Source organism: Erpetoichthys calabaricus, chromosome 9 (assembly GCF_900747795.2).
Source record: "Erpetoichthys calabaricus chromosome 9, fErpCal1.3, whole genome shotgun sequence".
Classification (NCBI taxonomy): Eukaryota; Metazoa; Chordata; class Cladistia; order Polypteriformes; family Polypteridae; genus Erpetoichthys; species Erpetoichthys calabaricus.
The window spans coordinates 135,121,976-135,144,680 of NC_041402.2; the positions used below are offsets into that span (position 1 = coordinate 135,121,976).

The following is a 22,705-nucleotide window of genomic DNA, read 5'->3' on the forward strand; positions in this document are numbered from 1 at the left end:
GAAATGAAAAGATCAAGACTGCGAAATGTGTGAGACAGGGTTGCATATTATCATCATAGTTATTGAATTTATATTCAGAGTACATAATGAAAACTGCTAGGCAGGTTGAATTAAGAGCTGGAAATTAACTTTCCAGGTGGAATATCAACAACCTCAGATGCTACAATTCTGATGGCTGGGAATTAAGAAAACGGTTGATGAATGTGAATGATTATAAAAGCTGATCTGCAGCTCAACACCAAAATGACCAAGACCGTGGCCCATCCTGACCCATGAGACATGGCCCATCAGTCCTTTGCAAAAGGGTGAGGAAGTAACAGAAGCAAAAACAGATTGATTTACTAGGCTCAAAAAACCCAGCAGATCTTGAATGCAGACATGAAATTAAACAATTGTTGCTTATCAGGAGGAAAGCTATAGGAAATTTTGGATGTTTTAAATAGCAAAGACATAACACTATCAACAAAAGTTAGTGTAGTCAAAACTATGGTGTAACATGGCAATATGTGGCTATGGGAGTTGGACCATATGGAGGACTAAATGCTATAGATTTGACTCTTTCGTACTGTGGTACTGGAGAACTCAACTGAAAGTTTTCTGGACTTCCAGAAAATCAAACCTGTCTACACCACAGCAAATAAAACCAAATTGTTCACTGGAAGGACTGATAGTGCAGTGAACACTAAAACACTACGAGATGATGGGATTTAATGGACAAGTCTGTAACATTGAATGGTAGGAACATTACTGAAACAATGAACAGAGAAGCAATGCATGACAAAAAGGCTTGACATGCTAAAGATCATGAGGTTTGTGAAAGGTACAAGCTTGAACAACTACTACTGACTAGTAATATTGTTTATGCATTTGACTTGAAACATACAGTACAAGTGAAAAGAATGACTTAAAAAATTACTTTTATTACCTTGCCTCATCTCGCTTTTGCTCAATTTCGGCTTCTAGGAGCTGTTTTCTTAAGCGAGCCTCTTCAGCTTTGCGCTGTTGTTTTAAGAGGAAAGCTGCTCGTTTCTTTGCCAATTCATCTTCAGCCTTCTGATCATCCTGGAAATAAAGAGACTGATTACATACTCACAGGACAAGGTGGCACTAATAAATATAATATGACTTAAATGGTGAAAATAATTGCTTGAGAAATCATTTTTACAGTATTGAAGTTATAATGCAAAATTATTTGGTCTACGTATTTAAAGTTTGTGGACAGACATGGGTCACTTGAACCCACATTACTTTTCAACATTTTGCCACGTGAAGTTGCATTCTAAAGAGAAGCATGTTAGAAAATAAAATAAAATAAAAATAAAATAAAATAAAAACAAAACAAAAAAAAAAAACAAAACAACTAAATTGCCCTTGTATTTTATAATTGAGCTAATGGGTACTGGTGAACCAAAGTGAAAAAAGCATTAAAACTAACTGAATATGTAAATTTAAGCCAAAAAGGTTAAAGAGTACGGTCTTGAAATTGTACACCTATTGCAAAACAATGTATCAAGTAATTTAAAGAAGGGAAAAAGCAGACTGGCTGTGTGCTTCACTTTGCTGCTTGTCTTTCTATATGGAACTTTTCTCCCCAGAGATGTGGATTTAACTAGGAAAGTCATAGGTAGGTGCTGTTATTGATTTTATTGAATGTCGATGCCAAGATGTGAATTGCTGACCCTGTTCTGTAGAAAACTACAAAATAATAACTGAAGAAAAAAAAATCATACAATCGTTAACATTCTTTTACTATATGGAACTTTTCTTATTTCACATAGGTATTACCTACTGCCACCCAGTATTATCATTGATCTTTGGTGGATAGCAAGAGAAAGATTGAGCACACTCATAGAATTCAATCAACTGACAAAACATTATGGAGATACTAAAATTCAAGTAGATTAAAAATAAATGTAAGTTTGGTGGATGGTTTGGAGACAAAGAGGGGGGAGATTGCTTTGGTTTGGACATGTGCAAAGGAAAGATACTGCATATACTGGGAGAAGGATGCTTAAGGATAGAGCTTCCAGGCAAGAGGAAAAGAGGAATGCTTAAGAGGAGGATTATGGATGTGGTGAGAGAGAGAACATGTAGGTGGTGGGTGTAACAGAGAAAGACAGGAAAATATGTAAACAGATGATATGCTGTGGCGACCCCTAATGGAAGCAGCTGAAAGATGAAGTACAGATGTTTTATCTGAGGAAGAGTGGTGGCGAAAAGCTGTCATTCCTATCTCACAGTAACAGATTCTGTATGAAGTTTGCAAGTTCTCCCTGTGTATTAACATTTGGAATGATATCAATGTATGAGTTTTAAAATATAAAAACATTGTTTTCAGTTCTTTTATTATGATATATTCAGCAAGAGTAACTAATCATAAGTTGAAAAATATGATTTTTTTTTTTTGGTTGGTGGTGCTTTAATCTATTTAATCATGGTTGGGCTCTATCGCACACTCTGCCTTTTTCATTTCGATTTTTTTTTTCTTGTGTATGGCCAACATGGCACAGGAAGTGTGACATGCACGTTGAGCAGTTCTTTCCAAATTCTAAGGCTTGTATTATATTGCATTGTAATTTTAATAACTTCAGTTCAGATTTATTATTATGTGCAAAATGTACAATGAAACTCTTACATGCACAGTTTACCACAACGCTGACACTTGGTGTGAATCTCGATGTGCAGGCTATGTAAAATAATAGCACATTACATAATAGGAGAAACCAGTAGCCATTTAGGAAAAATAATCTGAAAATGAATTGCTAAAGCAAAATTAGGATAATAAGCAGAATCAGCTTGTTGATGTATATAACCAACCATGACACCCGCTGCGAGCAAGGAACATATCGTTACCTCAAGAAAAAACTACCAGAATATGTGATGAAAATATATAACTTTCAGCTTACTCTGGTTGTTACAAACATGCTTCAGAAACACAGGTGACATGTATATTAAGTTGAAACCTTTGCTAATTCAAAGTGGATGTATTTGTAAGTTTTCCCCTCCACATAAGGACTCCAGTACCTATTAACTCAAAAGCATCACCTTATTTATTAGACATGGTTTTGGTGGTGGGGGGTGTGTTATGACTTGGGCATGTATGGCTGCCACAGTTACTGGCATACTTATCTTCATTGATGATGCACAGAATTCTGAGGTGTACAGAAACATCTTATCTACTCAAGTTCTAGTAAATGCCTCCAAACTTATTGGATGGCAATTCATCCTACAACAAGGTAATGATCCCACATATACTGTTAACACTAGAATTACCAGAGCCTACGAAAAAACTCATAGATCCAACCCACCTTAAATCGCTTCGCACCTCTCCGTCAGCGTCTTTTGTCCTGTAAATGTGTCGATAAGCAGCAAGCAGCCTGCTATTACATCCCCCCACCCCGCACAGTTTTCTCAGCTAAAGTCTGTTTACCTGCATGTCAGTTGCTTAGTGTTGCATAGAGTCAGAAGTCAAGCAAAATGACACCTTTTATAAATACTATATCGTTATTTGGAACACGTGCATTTCATGTGTGTTCCGTGTCTACAACGGTATATGTAAACACATCGTTAAAACAGAAACGTTTTTCATGTTTTAGTAATAATTGACAAAATGTAGACATGAAGTGTATAATGTGTGAAGCCTGAAGTCCAAATATCAAATAAACACTTTCACAAAAGGTACAAATATAACAGAACAAGTGTGCTTCTATTCAAGAATAGAACTGAAGGAAAATAAGCCGCATTAGGGTGCGACATTGACACGCATTTGCTACTATCACTTCAGTGGCGCAACAGTATCAACTGTTGACTGGCAATCAAAACTTCACGGGTTTGACCCCGGACGAGTCCGTTTGAGAAGTGAGCTGCTCTTATTCTTACTATTTTAGAATAAAAACATATATATGATACTTGTAAAGGTTAGCTTTGGTTTGTTTTTTTTATTCACTTTTATTCTCTTAGTCACGTTCATGATCCCACTAATGCGCCCCCCCCCTCCCCCCCAGCATTTGACACTGCTTTTTTCACATAGACACGCTATAACACAGGTGAACTCAGATGATGCCGACGGTTCTACATCGGAGCAAGAATCCACATCGCACTTTTGCCATCGCTGTACTTTGTATATGTACATGGGAAGCTCTGCACTCTACTTGTGACTTTACGCCGTAGGAAGTAAATAAATAAAAGTAAATAGGTAAATAACATTCGATCTGGCTCTTATATACAAAGTACAGCGACGGCAGCTTCCACCTGCAGCTATAGACTCTTCAGTACGCGAGCGACTCTCCATGCTAGTGTTTAGATCTGGACGGTGCATGTGCCCCAAAAAAAGTAACTGCATTCTTGCGTACTAAAACGTCAGCAGGCACTTTTCGTGGCATTACACGTATTTTTTGAGCATGCCCGTGTCGATCAAACACAGGAAGCTCTGCAGTCTACTTGTGACTTTACGCTGTAGGAAGTAAGTAAATAACTCAAGGTAAATAACATTCGATCTGACTTTTATGTAAGTAAAATATAAATGTTAATGTTTTGGGCACATGCACTGTCCAGATCTAAACACTAGCGTGGAGAGTTGTTCACGTACTGAAGAGTCTATAGCTGCAAGTGGAAGCTGCCGTCGTGGTGCATTCCCTGTGCAGCGAGCGAGTGACAGACAGAGCGAGAGAGAGAGTGCGAGAACACGAGAGAGAGAGAGCGCGAGAACGCGCGAGAGAGAGATAGAGCGCGAGAACGTGAGAGAGAGAGATAGAACACGAGCGAGAGAGCGCGAGAACACGAGCGAGAGAGCGCGAGAACACGAGCGAGAGAGCGCGAGAACACGAGCGAGAGAGCGCGAGAACACAAGCGAGCACAAGCAGGGGTGTTTTGGCCGACACTCGGTGGGGCAGAAGGAAGCGGTCGCTCCAGCTGAGCGATCAAGGAGCTGGAGTGACCAGAAGTAAGTAAACATTTAGTTTACTATTACATTGTGCATTCTATGGTATAATTAACTATTTTTGTGCTTAAAAATCTTTAAAAAAATATATATTTACATACAGCTCGTTCAGTCCGGAACGGATTAAATGTATTTACATACAATCCTATGGGGGAAATTACTTCGGGTCACGACCAAATCGGGTTGCGACCAGAGTTTTGGAACGAATTACGGTCGTGACCTGAGGTTCCACTGTATTTTGTCTTAGAAGGTTATTTTAGGTCTTCTGGATTAGCGTGTTGTCAATAGAAAACAGCGTACTTTAGAGCTACTTTTGCAAAAAGTGAAGCAATGCAATAAGATGTTTGAATGTCCTTAACACTAGAATTACCAGAGCCTACGAAAAAAGTCGTAGATCCGGTCCACCTTAAATCGCTTCTTAAATCCGTTCACACCTCTCCGCCAGCATCCTTTGTCCTCTAAATGTGCTGATAAAAGGCAAGCTGCCAGCAGCCGGCTATTCCATCCCCCCACCGACTTAGAACGTGTGCGAAGTTTTCCCAGCTCATGCCTTGACTGATTATCTGGGAGTGAAGTGGAGTTTAAGAGTGGAAATAATAGATCGTTATTTGGAACACACGCATTTCATACGTGTTCCGTTTCTACAGTAATCTGTATAAACACATTGTTAAAACAGAAACTTTTTCATATTTTAGTAATAAATGTTACCAAATGTAGGCATAAACTATAGAATGTGTAAAGTCCAAGTTCCAAAGATCAAATAAACACTTTCACAAAAGCTTTGAGAATGCTACAACAGTTTCCGTGGCGTAGCGCGCTAAGATTTGCCTCTCAGATCACTGCAGCTTTGCCGTGCCTCACAGACCTGAGTTCGATTCCCCGCTGGGGATAAAGTGTTGCTTTTTTTTTTTTTTTCTTTTTAACCTCAAACGGACATAAAATTTATAAATTGGTATGCACTGTCAGTTAATGAGATCGTTATATTTTCATATGGGATGCTCCTTTTAAAATATTTTTTTAACAATTGAGACTGCAATTAACATGAAGAACTGTCCTTATAACTTATTTTTAAGATCCATAACACACAGACAGACAGAGCACTGCGTAATAGAGAGACAGACAGGCAGAGATATATAAATAAAAAGGGAAGGCACATGTACTGAAAGAAAAAAAAGATCAACATGTGCGTTGTTCCTGCTGCACTGAATAAGCTCACGTGCTCTAACATCACCCCTCCCCCCATCTGACTCTCTAAGTAACAGCACAAGTACAGACGCAAACCAAGTGCAATCAAGAGTGTCTGGTTCGATCCCCACTCACTCCTGTATTTGCCGTTTTCAGTAGTAAGCTGCTCTTTTTGTTAATATTATACAGTACACACATGCACTTCGTTTGCGTCTATTAATTGCAGTCTCAATTGTTAAAAAAAGCAAATCTTAGCGCGCTACGCCACGGAAACTGTTATATCCTCCTTGAAGCTTTTGTGAAAGTATTTATTTGATCTTTGGAATTCAGGCTTTACACATTCTATAGTTTATGCCTACTACATTTGGTAACATTTATTACTAAAATATGAAAAAGTTTCTGTTTTAACAATGTGTTTACACAGATTACTGTAGAAACGGAACACGCATGAAATGCGTGTGTTCCAAATAACGATCTATTATTTCCACTCTAAAACTCCATTTCACTCCCAGATAATCAATCAAGGCATGAGCTGGGAAAACTTTGCGCACGTTCTAAGTTGGTGGGGGGATGGAGTTAGCCGGCTGCTGGCAGCTTGTCTTTTATCAGCACATTTAGAGGACAAAGGATGCTGGCGGAGAGGTGTGAACGGATTTAAGAAGCGATTTAAGGTGGGCCGGATCTACGAGTTTTTTCGTAGGCTCTGGTAATTCTAGTGTTAACAGAAAGAAACTAACAGTTAAAACATGTTAATCTTAGAAGGCATAGCCCAATGCTTGATTAAGCAAATATAAAACAGATGCTAATGATGTTCTATTAAGTGATTCAAAGAAACAGAAACAGCTGTAGAGGGAATAAAACAGGAAAATGCAAAACATTAAAAAGGGGGGGTTGCCGTAGCTGTGCAAGTTTAAGTTGCAAATTTTACAACAAGGCAAAAGTGAGCATAGTGACAACATGCAAAATAGTCATCCTGCATCATCATAGTCTCTCCCAAGGTGAAATTTCAGGGGAATGTGCTGTCCATGTTCTTCTGCAGAAGAACAAATGCACAGGTCAGGATGAAGACCTGTCATGCAATGGCTGATCATGGAAACCGAGTGCAGGAAATGAGAAATAAATTGAGCTTACTCTTCGAAATCGGAAGATTTCCAGCATATCTATTATATCTGCAGGCAACATTCAAGCACAGTGGAGATTCCCAGAGTGTTTGAGGCAGCATTTCTGCAAACAGGATTAGTGATTTTATCAGAATTGTTTGGCCCCTCACTGCTGAGAAATAGTCAAATTCTTATCCATCGTGCACAACCACATGTGAGGCATTTGATTGGTCCCAACTTTGTACAGTGTGCCAAACACAAGGCCAAAATCATTAAAAAAATAAATAAATAAATTATCTGCAGCGAAAAAGAGAAACAAGAAATTCTGCAACAGACTGTATGGCTCTAAACAGAGCCTTGATCTCAAAATCATTGAGCCAGTCTAGGATTACTTGCAGACGCAGAAATCAACAGTTGATCTGTGGCAAGTTCTCCAAGAGGCCTAGACAAACCTACCTTGAGAGTACCTTTGGAAACTGCATAATAGGTATACTTTAGAGAATTTCTGCTGTTTTTAAGTGTAGCAACACTAAATACTGATTTTATTTATGTTTTTTTCTGTTTACTGAACTTTGACAGGTTATTGATTAATATTAACAATTCATGGAATTATCTTTGAATGCATTCCTGCCCTACAGCATTGCCAAAAACTTTTCCACACTACTGTATATGTTCTCCAACTGCAGCTTTATTATAAAAGGAGAATATATATTTTGGCCAACAATGTTCACGCTGCAATGAAGTGGCACCCTATCCAGGGATTGTACCTGCATTGCGCCAGATAATTCCAGATAACAGGGTCCAGTTTCTGTGACCCTTCCCTGCATATATGGATTCCAAAATGGATGGATGGATGGATGGATGGATGGATGGATATGTGTTTTAGTGCCTTATATAGGGAATAGCATTTGCTAGTGTATATAAAAATACTACACATCCCTGCCAAAATGGCAGATTGTGTGATAAAAAAATTAAATCAAGATAAATCCTGTCAGAACTCATTCCACCTTTACTGCAAAATTGTAATCTATACAAAGAAGGTGAAAACAAATCAGAAGCTGTTTACTGAAAAAAGGAAAAATCATACAAAAATCAGGCTGCATTAAATGTGCACAACCCATATATTAATACTTAGTTGAAGCACCTTTTGATTTCATTACAGCACACTTTTTGTGTAAGAGTCTTATCAGTTTGGCACATCTGGACTTGGCGATTTTTGCCAACTCCTCCTTGTAAAAAAAATTCCAAATCTGTCAAATTACAAGGACTTCTCCTGTGCACAGCTCTCTTCAGGTCACCCCACAGATTTTCAATTGGATTAAGGTCTGGGCCATTCCAGAACATTGATCCTTTTGATGAAGCCATTGCTTTGTTGATTTTGAAGTATGCTTTGGGTCAATGTCATGCTGAAAGGTGAAGTTCCTTTTTGTTTTCAGGTTCCTAGCAAATGCTTGAAGGTTTGTGCCAAAATAGACTGACATTTTGAGCTATTCATGATTCCATCCACCTTGACAAAAGCTCCAATTCCAGCTGAAGAAAGGCAGCCCCAAAGCATGATGCTGCCTCCACCATGCTTCACTGTGGGTATGGTGTTCTTTTGATGATGTGCTGTGTTGTTTTTGTGCTCAAGAATTATTGTAAAATAGTTCAACCTTGGTCTCATCAGACCATTATACATTTTTCCACATGTTTCTGAGAGACTGGGTGTACCTTTTTGCAAAATTTAGCCTGGCTTGATTGTTTTTCTTTGTGAGAAAATGCTTCTGTCATGCTACCTTACCCAATAACCCAGACACATATAGAATACAGCTGATTGGTGTCACATGTAAGAAACAACCAGTACTTGCCAGGAAATCCTGAAGCTTCGTTAATGTGGCTGTGGGCCTCTTGGTGGCCTCCCAGACCAGTTTTCTGCTTGACCTCTCATCACTTTTGGAGGGCTGTCCTGAACTTGTTCACTGTTGGGCCACATTCTCTCCACTTCTTGATGACCGTCTTCAACATGCTCCATGGGATATTTAATGCTTTGGATACTTTTTTGTGCCCCTGTCCTGATTAATGACCTTTCAATGATGAGATCCCTTTCATGTTTTAAAAGTTTTTTGCGGATCATGGCTTTTGGAGTATATTGCAACCAAGAGGATATCAGAATAACCCTACAGGAACAGCCAAACTTTATCTGAGCTCAATAAGAGCCACTATAATTGATGTCAGGTGTATACTAACTACTATTTTAGATGACATATTGTGATTGGTTGATTCTGACTACAGCCATATCCTTTGCTATTAAAGAGTGTCCGCATGAATATAACCAGGTTTTTGTATGATTAGGTTTTCCTTTTCTACAAAACAGTTTGATTCGTTTTTCACTTTCTTTCTAAAGATAGCAATTTTGCAATAAAGGTGGAATAAGTTCTGATAGGATTTATCTGGGTTTCACTTTTTATATCCACTGCACACATTTTAATGTATATGGAATAAAAGGTGTCAGTTTCATTATTATTATAATTTCAATTACAATATAAAAGAAAAATAACTATTTGAACTATTACCAATAATTTTCTGTTAATTTAAATTATCCTAACTGCTGTTACAGCTGGATAAAGTTATGGCCTGTTTAAAGATTTAAATTACATTCCCCTTCAGCCTAGTAAAAATTAAGTGTACATTGTGACTAACTGTTGCGACTGTTGCATGTTATTCCAGACAATTTAAATGATGTTTATATCAAATAGGAATCAGGAACAAGGACCTGTCAAAAAGACAATGTCTACTGAAACAGGCTGAACAATTTTCATAGAGTGAAGTCTTCACACCAAAAATAACACATAAAATACAAAAGCAAATATCCAGTATAGGGATGTTCCAATGCCAGAATTTCTGTTTTCAATACCAGTAAAATTTCATAACATCCAATACCCAATGTAATACGAGAGCAAAAACAGAAATCCAGCAAGCTACCTCCATTATTCAAATGAACAATATTGTGCCTTCTCAGTAATAGTATTTACATATTTTATATTATAACAATGACAGCAACTTTAAAACTGGATATTCTTAAAGTTGTTACCCACAATTATTTAAGTAAACTAGCATTGGCATTCATAAATATCAAAATACAACACAAAGCTTAAATCTAGTTTAGGGGAGACATTGGGATTCAATTACTGTAACAACAAGTATGGCTGAGTTAGTGAATTTCAAGGTTATTCAAGATATTTTCAATCAAACTCTTTAAAGGAGTTTTAAAATCTGGTTGGCTAAGAGAATCACTCTGTTAGGTTTGCAACATTTGCTACTGTAAGATTTATATCTGCATCATTAACATTCAAATTAATTGAATTTTCAAAAATCACAAACTCCTAGTGCCTTAATTGTCCAAACTTGATCCTCCCTTTTACATTTGTCTCAACTTTAATGTTTCCTGTGTGAAATCAAGTGTCAGTTTTACATTAATCCATTATATCACAACTCCTGTAAAATAGCCATTGTTCTGTTAAGTTATGTATCGTTATTGCTTATGTCCGTGTACAACTTCAGAATTAGAAAATTAACACAGCTGAATTTGCTTGTATTCTATTACTCCTAACTGACAGACTGCATCCCATTCACTATCCTACCATTCAAACATATGACATATGTGCTTTATCGCAATTGGTCATATTTCAGGGATTATACTCCTGAACATTAGATTGCCTTTAAAAATTAAAAGAATTACACAAATTTAGCATTTGCAGATTCGTATTTAGTCATGATATATGCTGCTTTGGAAGTCTAGCTAATTGCATCTCTGCAATCAGGCATTTCTATTAATGCAGTACCAACAGTATCATATTAAAAGTGAGATGTGCCCAGTGCTTTGAAGCATTGAAACACAGAATATATTTTATTTTGGTATTAACAAATAGAATAACCAATGTAGATAACCCAAAGAGACACTGGATTTAAAACTTACATCTATATTCACTTGCTGCAACTGTTAGAACTGCCAGTGTGCAGTACCCTTCCACATAGGACAGTCCTATATGCATGATTATGAACGTGTGAAGATTTCCCTAGCGAACCCTGAACTGTATACATTGGTTAGAAATTAGATGGATGCTTCGATGGACACCTGTAGACGTGCACATCATAATCCAAGATTGAAAGCAAACCTCTGTTCCTTTATCGGGACTGTGTATGATATTCTACTAAAATGAAATCAGTAACACCATTTCATTTGCTGTTAGAAATTTGTAACACTGCAAATTAAATAATTATATTAAATGTAACTAATCACACTACAGTTTTCTCAAAACACACACATATCTATTTCTGAACTAACTCCAAAATGGGATAAAAATAGCAACAGTGAAAGACTTTTTTTTCTTTAAATAATATTCCTGTCATCACACAATGAAATTTCCTTTCCTCAAACCCAAAGCATCTCCCCACATGACTTCTACCATTTTTTTTTTTTTCTTTTTGACATGTGTTAATACACTGCTATAGCATCACCATTGTCAGGTATTTTCATGTGTAGTTTTTAATTGCTTTTTTTTTTTTCTTAACATATTAGTGTGCTTTTTAAAGTAATGTGTCAATTTGTACAATACTATAAAAAAGCGAGTACTGTTACATTTTCTGACTTCTATCAGATTGGCACTAAAGTATCAGTTCTTTTGACATTCCTAATCCAGCATTTTCAAACTTGAAAATATTAACTTAAAAAACACAGTTATGATAACATATTTATTTCTTACTATATGAAATCTTATTTCCCAATACAAAATATATTGTTGCCACTATACTGCAAATGCACACATGTGCTTCAGTAAGAAAGAATACTGAGCTCACATGTAGCGTGCAATCAAGTGGCAAGAAATGAACAGACGGTACAGGCATCCATCGTCTTAATCCACTTGTCTAGGGGAGTGCTGAAGAACAGATGGAGCCAATCCTAACAATCATTAGGCACAAGGCAGGAACAGTACCTGCACAGGGTGCTAGATCATTGCAGGGTAAACACACACATGTGGGTCACTTTACAATGTCAATTTACCGAAGTTTAACAAGGATTAAGTTTATTCAGTTCAGTACAATTGTTTTAACAGAGTGATAGCAGACAGCTGTCATTCTTGCCTCACAGCACCAAGGTCACTTAAAGTTTTCATGATCTCCCATTGTTATTTATGAATTGATTGGTATCCGTGTCAGAGAATTTACTCACTCAAAAACATTGTGCTCAGTCTTTTTATTACCATATCCTCAGCAACAACAATTTATCATGCATTAAGTAGAAGCTTTATTGCACATTGTCATTTCGTTGTCTGAATTTTTTGTAATAGTGCATGTGCAAGACACACCATGTAATTTGTAATTACCATTCTCTCAGTACAACACTACTACAACCACTACTCCATAACTCCATTTACATTGTTTATTTGCACTGTGTCCTAACATCTACACCAGGGGTTTCAAACTCAGCGGGATATATGGGCCGCACATAGATAAAAGTGCTAGTTGGCGGGCTGCATTAATTTCTAAACAATACAAATTCAATATTTTTAATTATTTGAACAACAATACTATATTACTACAATAATACTGCTAGGTTTACAAGTTTACTCGACGTGCTTATTATAAATTTCAGCTTTCCAGTTCAAATGTCATCAAATGCAGCGTGACTGCTCAGTTGGCAGACACAAAAACGTCAAGATTAGGCTTGATGTTATGCGTGGTAGCCAATCGCAGTGATACACACAGATGCTCATTTAGTCCACAATCTCAATCTGCAAATTTTCTGAAACGTAACCAACGTTCACCGCAAACAGAGTCACAAAGAGTGCAAATTGTGGTTCAAGAACCCGGAACTCACCAAAATGTCGATCAAACTCTTAAAGTAATTGAGAAATTATATCTGAGTAATATTTCAAGCGTTCTGGTTTGAAACGTACTAATGACTGCATGGCTAAGAAATGAGCCAAATTGCCAGACTGCAGCTGTTAGGCCCACAAAGACACCTTACATCTGAGTGATTTGACACTGTCGTTCATCATCATAAATCACCTGCTTTCGACCCTGGAGCCTCAAGTTGAGTGTGTTGAGGTGTCCTGTGACATCTGTAAGAAACGCTGTACCTGATAAAAATGACGGAGCAGAAAGTTGCCAAACGTCCTTATCTTTCAGTGCCATAAAAAGCGCGACCTCCTGCCTTAAAGCAAAAAATCTATTCAATACATTTTCCCGACTCAACCATTTAAATTTAGTATGATACAGCAATTCTCCATATTCAGTATCCGTATCAGACAAGAATGAAGTGAACTGCCTGTGGTTGAGACCTCTTGCTTGTATAAAATTAACCATCTTAACAACAACATCCATAAAGTCTTTCATTTGTAGTCGTTTGCCACACAGCGCTTTCTGATGCAGAATGCAGCGTACAGCAGTAAAAAGTCCCAACAAAGAAATATGGTTTCATTTTGCTTTCAATAATCCCACAACACCAAAGTGTTCAGAACACATTGCTGGTGCACCATCCATTGCCATGGACACAAGTTTATCCCATGGAAATCCTGCTCTGTTAATGCAACCTTCCAATTCTTGAAAAATGTCACAACCAGTTTTTGTGTCTTTCATAGGTAACAAATCAAATAATTCTTCAGTTATGTTTAGGTTATCAACCCCAAGAATGAACACAGCACAGTATGCAGTATCTATTACACCAGTACTCTCGTCAAGCGCTATGGAATATACTTCAAAACCTTGTGCTGTTGTAATCAATTGCTGATGAATGTTGCTAGCTGATTCAGTGATTCTGCTAGTAACAGTATTTGCAGACAAACTTATGTCTTCACACAGTTTCTTTCTGTCCGGACAATTGATTTCACATGCCTTTATAAAACAATCTTATAAATTGTCCTTCAGTGAACGGTCACTAAGATTTTTGCTATCATGTTATAGAGGACAAAACTCGCTTTTACAGAATCTTAGCTTGACTTACTGACATTAGAGAAAAAGGTTCACTGTTTTGTAATTAATGCTTTCAGTTGCTGAACCTTTTCCTCACACAATTTGCCAGACAATGCACCATACTGTTCTTGATTAAAGTATATTGTAATGTCGACGCACACTGTACTCCTTAAACACCGAGATAAACTGCAAACAAACGAGACACTGGGCTCCATCTCTGACCTCCGCGACAAAATAGGTCTTTCCATTTATCTTGGAATATTCATCTTTCTTCAGCAATCTTGCACGTTTTCAATGATGTTAATGACTTTAATCAACAATGAGGCATACAATTAACAGCAAAAACTATACAAAGTACTTAGTAAACGTTTATGTCGACTGTTTATGTTTAACTAACGTGTCTGGAAATAAAAGTAACAACGGCAAATGCTGATGTGAGTAAGAAGAATGGTATTTTAATTCTGATCATCGGACTGGAGACAGTATTGTGAGAAAAATGCTGCAAAGTAAAATTAATTTTAGCGGTAGATTTTGACAGTTCAAGGAAGTCGTCCCGGGCCACAGATAGTTTCCTCAGGGGCCGTGTGTTTCAGACCCCTAATCTACACTAAGACTTGCTGCATCATCTATACAAATTTATTATGTGTAGTAGGGCTTCGTTTAGGATCTGCCATAGGACATAAGGAGTAATTTACAAGTGGAGCAGTGACTGGCAAAAATTTATTTCCCACTGCAAATGCTGCTTGATAAAAGATGGATGCACACTCTCTCATTTCCCCTTTTCACCATCCTAGGGTCTTTGTAGCAGGACTGGGACACCAACAAACATGGTCAACCTGTGACAATGAGGGTTTGCTCCAGGTTCCCATGCAGCTTTAGGGAGCTCTTGAGCCTGACACCGTCGGTAATGTAACCAATGAGCTTGGCATTGAGGCACAACAAATGGAGCAAGGGGATGGTGCAAAAGTGCTTTTATTTAAAACAGCAAACAAAAACAACAGTGTCCAAATAAATAAGTGCAGTGCTTTTCAATATCTTCCTTAAATAAATAATCCATTAAAACAGAAGTGAAATAGTGGAGGTTAAAATCCATTAGAAAAAAACTCTTTAAAAAAACAAGGTTAAAACTATGGCATGAAGCAGTCTCTTTAAAAATATCCAAGGCACGGTGCCTTCTTTCTACCTGGCGGCTACCCTGCTTCTCCCATCGGGCTTTGCAACAGAAGAGTCGCCTACCTGCAGGTGCAGCTGCCTTCCACTCTGGTCCGGTAGCCCTCCGATCCCTGGCTACGTCGGGCTCCAATCCAGACCAAGTCTTGGGTTATTTCCCCAGCAGCCAGGGCGCTCACACTGGGGCTAAACCAGCCCAAAGCCTCCTCGACTGCCGCTGTCTTTTGACGGCCAGTCGTGGTTGTCACCGGTCACTCCAACTCCTTGATTGCTCAGCTGGAGCGACCGCTTCCTTCAGCTCCACCGAGTGTCGGCCAAACACTCTTCGGCAGGGACTCACCTCCCAGTTGCCAGCCTTCTCTCAATCAAGCCTGCTCTCCCTCGCTTACTACCTATCCTTCCCTCTCGCTCACACCGGCTGTCTCTCCTCGTTGCTTCATGCCACCTTCTTCCATGCAACCTCCGTCTCTTTCTTTCCTTTTCTCATTCTTCCTTGCTAGCCGTCTCGCGCTTCTATATATTAAAAGGGACGTGGTTCAGCTGTGGCAATCAGTAGCTTCCGGGAACAATTACGGATGCGGACGACTCCTCACCTGTGCACTTAAGTGAGAATCGCCCGCATCATGAATTCCCTGAGAACTGCTCGGGAACACACCAACCAAGCCCCCTTGCTAAGCCGTGAGTGCGGCGATTATTTTTTTTTTTTTTTAAAAATGGCCCTTTTGACATGAGCTGTGGACACGCTATACCACACAACTTTCCAGTTCCCTCTCGATCTACCACTGAAGCGCCATACCCCTCGCTCCACCACAGGGTCTCCTGACTGCTTCTAGCTCAATCCTGCCATCTCATTTTTCCTTGGTTTTACCTTCTCTTTTCCTTCTTCCTATTCTTCTCCCTTCGCTGGGAGTCCTTTGCTCATTGAACCATGGAACTGCTAAAGAGGGGTGGGTACACAAATGTTATGCATAAATAATGCATTCATTCCACCAACAGCGCTCCATGGCCAAGCACGCATCCAGCATACACCAACACCATCATGTCTGAGATGCACAGACATCTAATGCTTTTCACCTCAAGCAAGCACTGAAAGCATAGCAAATGTCCTTCAACACCATTTGACAGTGGGCATAAAGATGAACTCATTCTCATTTTTAAAAAGTAACTTCCTACAGCAGGTTTATTAAAAAAAGGACACGGTTATTTAAAATTAGACTTCATTAGTAGTTAAGTAACAAATGGTTTACTCACAGCACTCCTGCCAATCTACTTTATGCAAACTGCCACTTGAAGGAACAGTTTTTCTAAGATTGTATCAGGTTCAATTACAGCATTCTTCCCTGAATTACCTACTAAGGTAACAGTCCCATTTGCTAAATATGACTTTTTCATCTAGTTAACTGTTACATCTACCAAATGGATGTAGGACATAATCTAGTTTTGATTAGCTGCAGTAGCATGAGAAGTAAAGGTTTGTTAAGGGAAAAGTCAAAAGTATGTCTATTATGTTTATCTTCATAACATTTCCAAAGCTGCACTTTTCACTTTACCTCAAACAGAAAGACATGCTCTCTTTATCTGTTCATTCATTAATGGTACTTGCTATGCTGCATTTAGTCATTAAAAATGTACAGCATAATGAATGGGTGTGATTTTTGCTTCACCTCTTTGCAAGTCTCAAATGATCTTTACCTTCATTTTGTTTGATTGATAGGGAATTTAAAAGGCATAAACTGTATACATATGTACAGTATAAAGAATGTATAAACAACACATTTGTAATAGAACATAAAAATTAAATTTTTTGCTAGTTTAGAATACTTATCTTACAGTAGTGCTTGAAAGTTTGTGAACCCTTTAGAATGTTCTATATTTCTGCATAAATATGACCTAAAACATCATCAGATTTTCACTCAAGGACTAAAAGTAGATAAAGAGAAACGAGTTAAATAAATGAGAAAAAATATTATACTTGGTCATTTATTTATTGAGGAAAATGATCGAATATTACATATTTGTGAGTGGCAAAAATATGTAAACCTCTAGGATTAGCAGTTAGTTTAAAGGTGAAATTAGAGTCAGGTGTTTTCAATCAATGGGATGACAATCAGGTGTGAGTGGGCACCCTGTGTTATTTAAAGAACAGGAATCTATCAAAGTCTGCTCTTCACAACACATGTCTGTGGAAGTGTATCATGGCACGAACAAAGGAGATTTCAAAGGACCTCAGAAAAAGAGAGTTGTTGATGCTCATCAGGCTGGAAAAGGTTACAAAATCATCTCTAAAGAGTTTGGACTCCACCAATCCACAGTCAGACAGATGGTGTACAAATGGAGGAAATTCAAGATCATTGTTACCCTCCCCAGGAGTGGTCGACCAACAAAGATCACTCCAAGAGCAAGGCGTGTAATAGTCTGCGAGGTCATAAAGGACCCCAGGGTAACTTCTAAGCAACTGAAGGCCTTCCTCACATTGGCTAATGTTCACGTTCATGAGTCCACCATCAGGAGAACACTGAACAACAATGGTGTGCATGGCAGGGTTGCAAGGAGAAAGCCACTGCTCTCCAAAAAAACATTGCTGCTCGTCTGCAGTTTGCTAAAGATCACATGGACAAACCAGAAGGCTATTGGAAGAATGTTTTGTGGATGGATGAGACCAAAATAGAACTTTTTGGTTTAAATGAAAAGCCGTTATGTTTGGAGAAAGGAACACACTGCATTCCAGCATAAGAACCTTATCTCATCTGTGAAACATGGCCGTGGTAGTATCATGGTTTGTTACTGTTTTGCTGCATCTGGGCCAGGACGGCTTGCCTTCATTGATGGAACAATGAATTCTGAATTATATCTGAGAATTCTAAAGGAAAATGTCAGGACATCTGTCAATGAACTGAATCTCAAGAGAAGGTGGGTCATGCAGCAAGACAACGACCCTAAGCACACAAGTCGTTCTACCAAAGAATGGTTAAAGAAGAATAAAGTTAAAGTTTTGGAATGGCCAAGTCAAAATCCTGACCTTAATCCAATTGAAATGTTGTGGAAGGACCTGAAGCGAGCAGTTAATGTGAGGAAACCCACCAACATCCCAGAGTTGAAGCTGTTCTGTATGGAGGAATGGGCTAAAATTCCTCCAAGCCGCTGTGCAGGACTGATCAACAGTTACCGGAAACGTTTAGTTGCAGTTATTGCTGCAAATTGTGGGGGTCACACCAGATACTGAAAGCAAAGGTTCACATACTTTTGCCACTAACAAATATGTAATATTCAATCATTTTCCTTAATAAATACTTGACCAAGTATAATATTTTTGTCTCATTTGTTTAACTGGTTTCTCTTTATCTACTTTTAGGACTTGAGTGAAAATCTGATGATGTTTTAGGTCATATTTATGCAGAAATATAGAAAATTCTAAAGGGTTCACAAACTTTCAAGCACAACTGTAAGTCACTTGACTGCAGCCAAGCACTTCGAGCATGTCTGTACTGCTCAATAAATTATTCAAAAAAAATTTGTTAGTGTAAGTAAATTCAATTGATTATGACTGAACAATACAAAAAACAAAACTGTTTTGGAAAATGATAACACGTCATTATCAGTACCCTTTTGGCCAGAACACTTAAAACATAATAAGGCAAGAATCATTTAGCTAATTTTAATATATCGTATAAGCTCAATTATTAGACTCTTACCTTAAAGAAAAATCCTAAAATGGACTTCTGTTCTCCTTCACCAGTCAAATCTTTTGTATCCTTTAAATCATCAGTTCCATCTTCACTAGATGCCTTAAGATCAGAGAGATCCACTTCAATAAGATGGGTTTTACTTTTTGATGACTCTTCAAAGGGAATATTTTCCTTCCCTGAGCCATCTGAAGAATTAAGTTCCGTATCTTTCAAGTTACTAGACACACATTCATTATAGAACTGATCAGAATTTATACTCTCATCTTTAGCTGACAGCAAAAATGTTCGGTGATTGGATTCATGGTGCATTCTCAGTCCAGCTGAACATTTATAAGTATCTTTATCAATAGATTCACTTTTTGAGTCTATAGGTGTAACAGGACTTGCTTCATTATTTTCCACTTTAGGTGTTCTACTGCCTGTCAACTGTCTTAAATGAGGGACACTATCTAAGTTTTGAGTTGGAGTAATAACACGAGATGCACTCTGTTGTTTGCTCTCCTTTGACAACTTTAGATCAGATGGTTTTGAGCGAGTAGTTCTGCTCTGACCAAAACGAGGTGGTTTACGGAGAGTACCATTGCTAGTTGGAGAAAGTGGCTCAGTAAATTGCACGGCCATTTTTATCTTCTGTTCAGGAAGGCTAGGTTTACTGTGAGGTAATGGCAAGGTTGCAGACTGGACATTTTGTTTCATTAGTAGATCCTGTTGTAAAGAAAGCTGTATCATTTGCTGCTGAATGTTGGTTATGGCATCGTTCAAAATTTCAATTGAACGGTTGCACTCATTAATGTCAAGTTCAGCACCAGTGTCATCTAAAAGAACAGTAGAATTGACCTTCATATCTATATCCTTGGAGGCTGCAAATGTAGGAGATTCTCTCGAGTTTCTGCCTGTATGTTTGTTTTCAACTCCATCTTTGTCCTTGAGTACCTCTTGTGAACATTTAAACATTTCTTCATTATACTCCTTTGAGCCTCCATCTTTACTCCTTGACTCTTTGGACACCACAATTAAATTTTCCTCACTGAGATTTGTTTCTTCTTTTGCAAAGTAGTCTGGTTTTAAGGGCTGAGGAATACTGTCAGTTTTCCCTTTCTTCACAATGTGCAAAAATGCAGCCTTGCCCAACTTTAGTCTTTGCCTAGCAGATAACGCTTCCATTTTCTTTTTCTGCATTTCTATTGCTCTTCGTTTTTCTTCCAGCTGCATGTGAAGCTGTACCAACTCTGATGCTAGAATATGGGCATTGTCTTTGCTCTGCCTGGAAGGACTCTGTTCTCTTTTCTGTCTCCACGTTGTCAAGGGTGGAGGACAGCTTTCAGAACCATCTGGAGTGGTTTTTTGTGAACTACTTGTACTTGATTTAGCATCGTGGCTATTAATTCTTTGCAATTTACGCTCAGCAAAGCTTGTCATCCTAATGCTTCCACTTGCCATGGATGCACTACTAGCTTGGGAGATTGTACTAAGGCAGGGGCTTGAGCGACCACTTGCTCCATCTTTATCATCATGTTCTTTTACTTTCATATCTTCCTGTAGCTTTGCAGACTCTTCATCCTCAAAGTACTTTTTTGAAGTTGGACGAGCAATGATCGATTCCAGGTCTTCATCAACTTCATCCATATCAAGAACTTCTGAATCAGAATCTTGCCTCACAGACCAAGTTGCTTCAGGCACATAACCTGGGCTGTTATTTCCATGGCTCGCATTAGATATTTTTTCTTGAGAATCAGAACAATGTAGGAAAAAACCACTTGATTTCTCATGGGTGTCAGCTTCAATGGTAGAAGTGGCTGATTGTCTGAAAGGCCCAAATACACTCTCAGGTGTAGGCATTCTTGGTTCAGAATTTGCTTGATCAGTTACAGTGGTAAAATCTGTGCTGGAAATTGGAGTAAAAGTCCGATTTAAATCAGTATCTACCTTATGTCTAACAATGTTTCTTTGGGGCAAAGGAAGCTGTACATCCACTGACCTCTTAGAAGATAAACCTTTTTGCTTTCCTTCACCATACTCTTCCTCTTTGTTGACATTCATAAATTTTTCTTTTGCTGGTTTTAAGATTGCAGGCATCAATGGCTCTAAAAAAAAACTATCAGGTCTCACATCTATAGTGCTTTCTTCTTTTAATGTACGAGCAGTCCTGGCAGTTGTGGCCTGGCTGGTAGCTCTTGAGGAAAAACTCTGTAGTTCAAGGTCTCCTTGATTATGAAGACCATTATTGTTGTGTTCTCCTTCTGCCTTTATTATAGCAATAAGCTCTTCTTCATCCTCATCTTCAATGCTGACATTCCCTAATAATCCCTGTCCATTAATTTTTCTGGGGCCAGCTGGTTGTTGTTTGGGTGTCATATGGATGACATTTGAAGCTAGGCTATCTTTACTTATTGACCTGGCTAGACTTATACTGTCCCCAGAAGCAATATCCACATCACTGTCTGTGGCAAAATGAAGGGCATATGGAGTTGGCTGTGACAAAGGCCTGTAAATAAATAAACAAATAAATAAATACATGCATACATACATACATACATAAACTTCACCTATTAATGTGCACTGAAATTAACAGTCCAAATTATGTTTTGAAATAATGGCAGGAGCTTTGAAATTGACTTAATTATGGGTAAATTATGTTTAACTAGTACAACTTACAGTAGTAACAAAATGTTTGTGGTATTTCATCTTGTCATAAAACATACTCTCTTTTTTAGATCATTAATTCTCCAATTCAGTCCTCAGTGACCTCTGTAGCTGCAGCTTTTCAGTCTCAACTAGTTTCATAACCCAAGTGTTGGTCTTAATTATTATTATAATTATTTAAGTAGCAGAGATTATTTTCCACTCTTAGTATAGAAATAAACAACACTAAGATTTAAATGTATATTTATATATTTTATATTTAATTTTTAATATTTTTTACATAAGCAATTATGTAATTGCGTAGGCAATACATTTACACCATCTGAATACTAGAAAATATTTATATGCAAGATAAGAAAAACATCTGCAACATGTTAACTTCTTTCCTATTAATATGCAGTCAAACTGTTGGGTAACTTCCAAATTGAAACAAAAAAAGCTGATACTGGAAATCAAAGCATGCTCAAATAAGGTAGGCTACCAGTTACATGAATAGGTTAGGTGAGGCAAAAAGCCAGTGTCACAGGGTTCCTACAGAATAAGCGTCAGGCCCACTGAGTGAGTGGGGACAAATTAAGAATATACAAATAAAAATGCATGTTTATCAAAGGGTACACTCAAACTTTTGATCCATCTATCACATTTGGTGGACTCAGCTATTCCACTTGAACAATATTTCAATGGTCATACTTAAACACATGTTTAAGCACATTCAATGCCAACCAAGAGCATTTACATAAGTACGGAAAAAAGTAAAAGGTACTGAAATAAGATTTTACCCTGAACAAAATATCAGTAATTTGGCAGCATTTTGAGCACAAGATAGGATTTGCTTAAATGCAGTTACTTTGCACAGCATGATTCACAGTTCTCACCAAAACACAAACTGCACCAGTGAATGCATGAAGCCATGTTCATTAGGAAAAAAGGGATGGAAATGGCAGATTTTTTTTTTTTTGCAATACGATATATGCATGAACAATTCTATTTTGCAAGAAACACCCATAATTGGGAGGAGCTATGACAGTGCC

The 22,705-nt window shown here is 38.0% G+C and overlaps 1 protein-coding gene across 6 annotated transcripts in view; it reads right to left on the reverse strand.

Moving 5' to 3' along the window:
- camsap1b (calmodulin regulated spectrin-associated protein 1b) overlaps window positions 1–22,705 on the reverse strand; it is a 239,638-nt gene that overhangs the window by 34,106 nt on the left and 182,827 nt on the right. For all 6 annotated transcript variants that reach the window (XM_028810191.2, XM_051931995.1, XM_051931994.1 and 3 more), the window contains 2 exons: window positions 19,038–21,516; window positions 926–1,062 (listed from right to left, as the gene is read on the reverse strand). In XM_028810191.2, coding sequence (XP_028666024.1) covers window positions 926–1,062; window positions 19,038–21,516 — 2,616 coding nt within the window. The remainder of the gene's footprint in view (window positions 1–925; window positions 1,063–19,037; window positions 21,517–22,705) is intronic.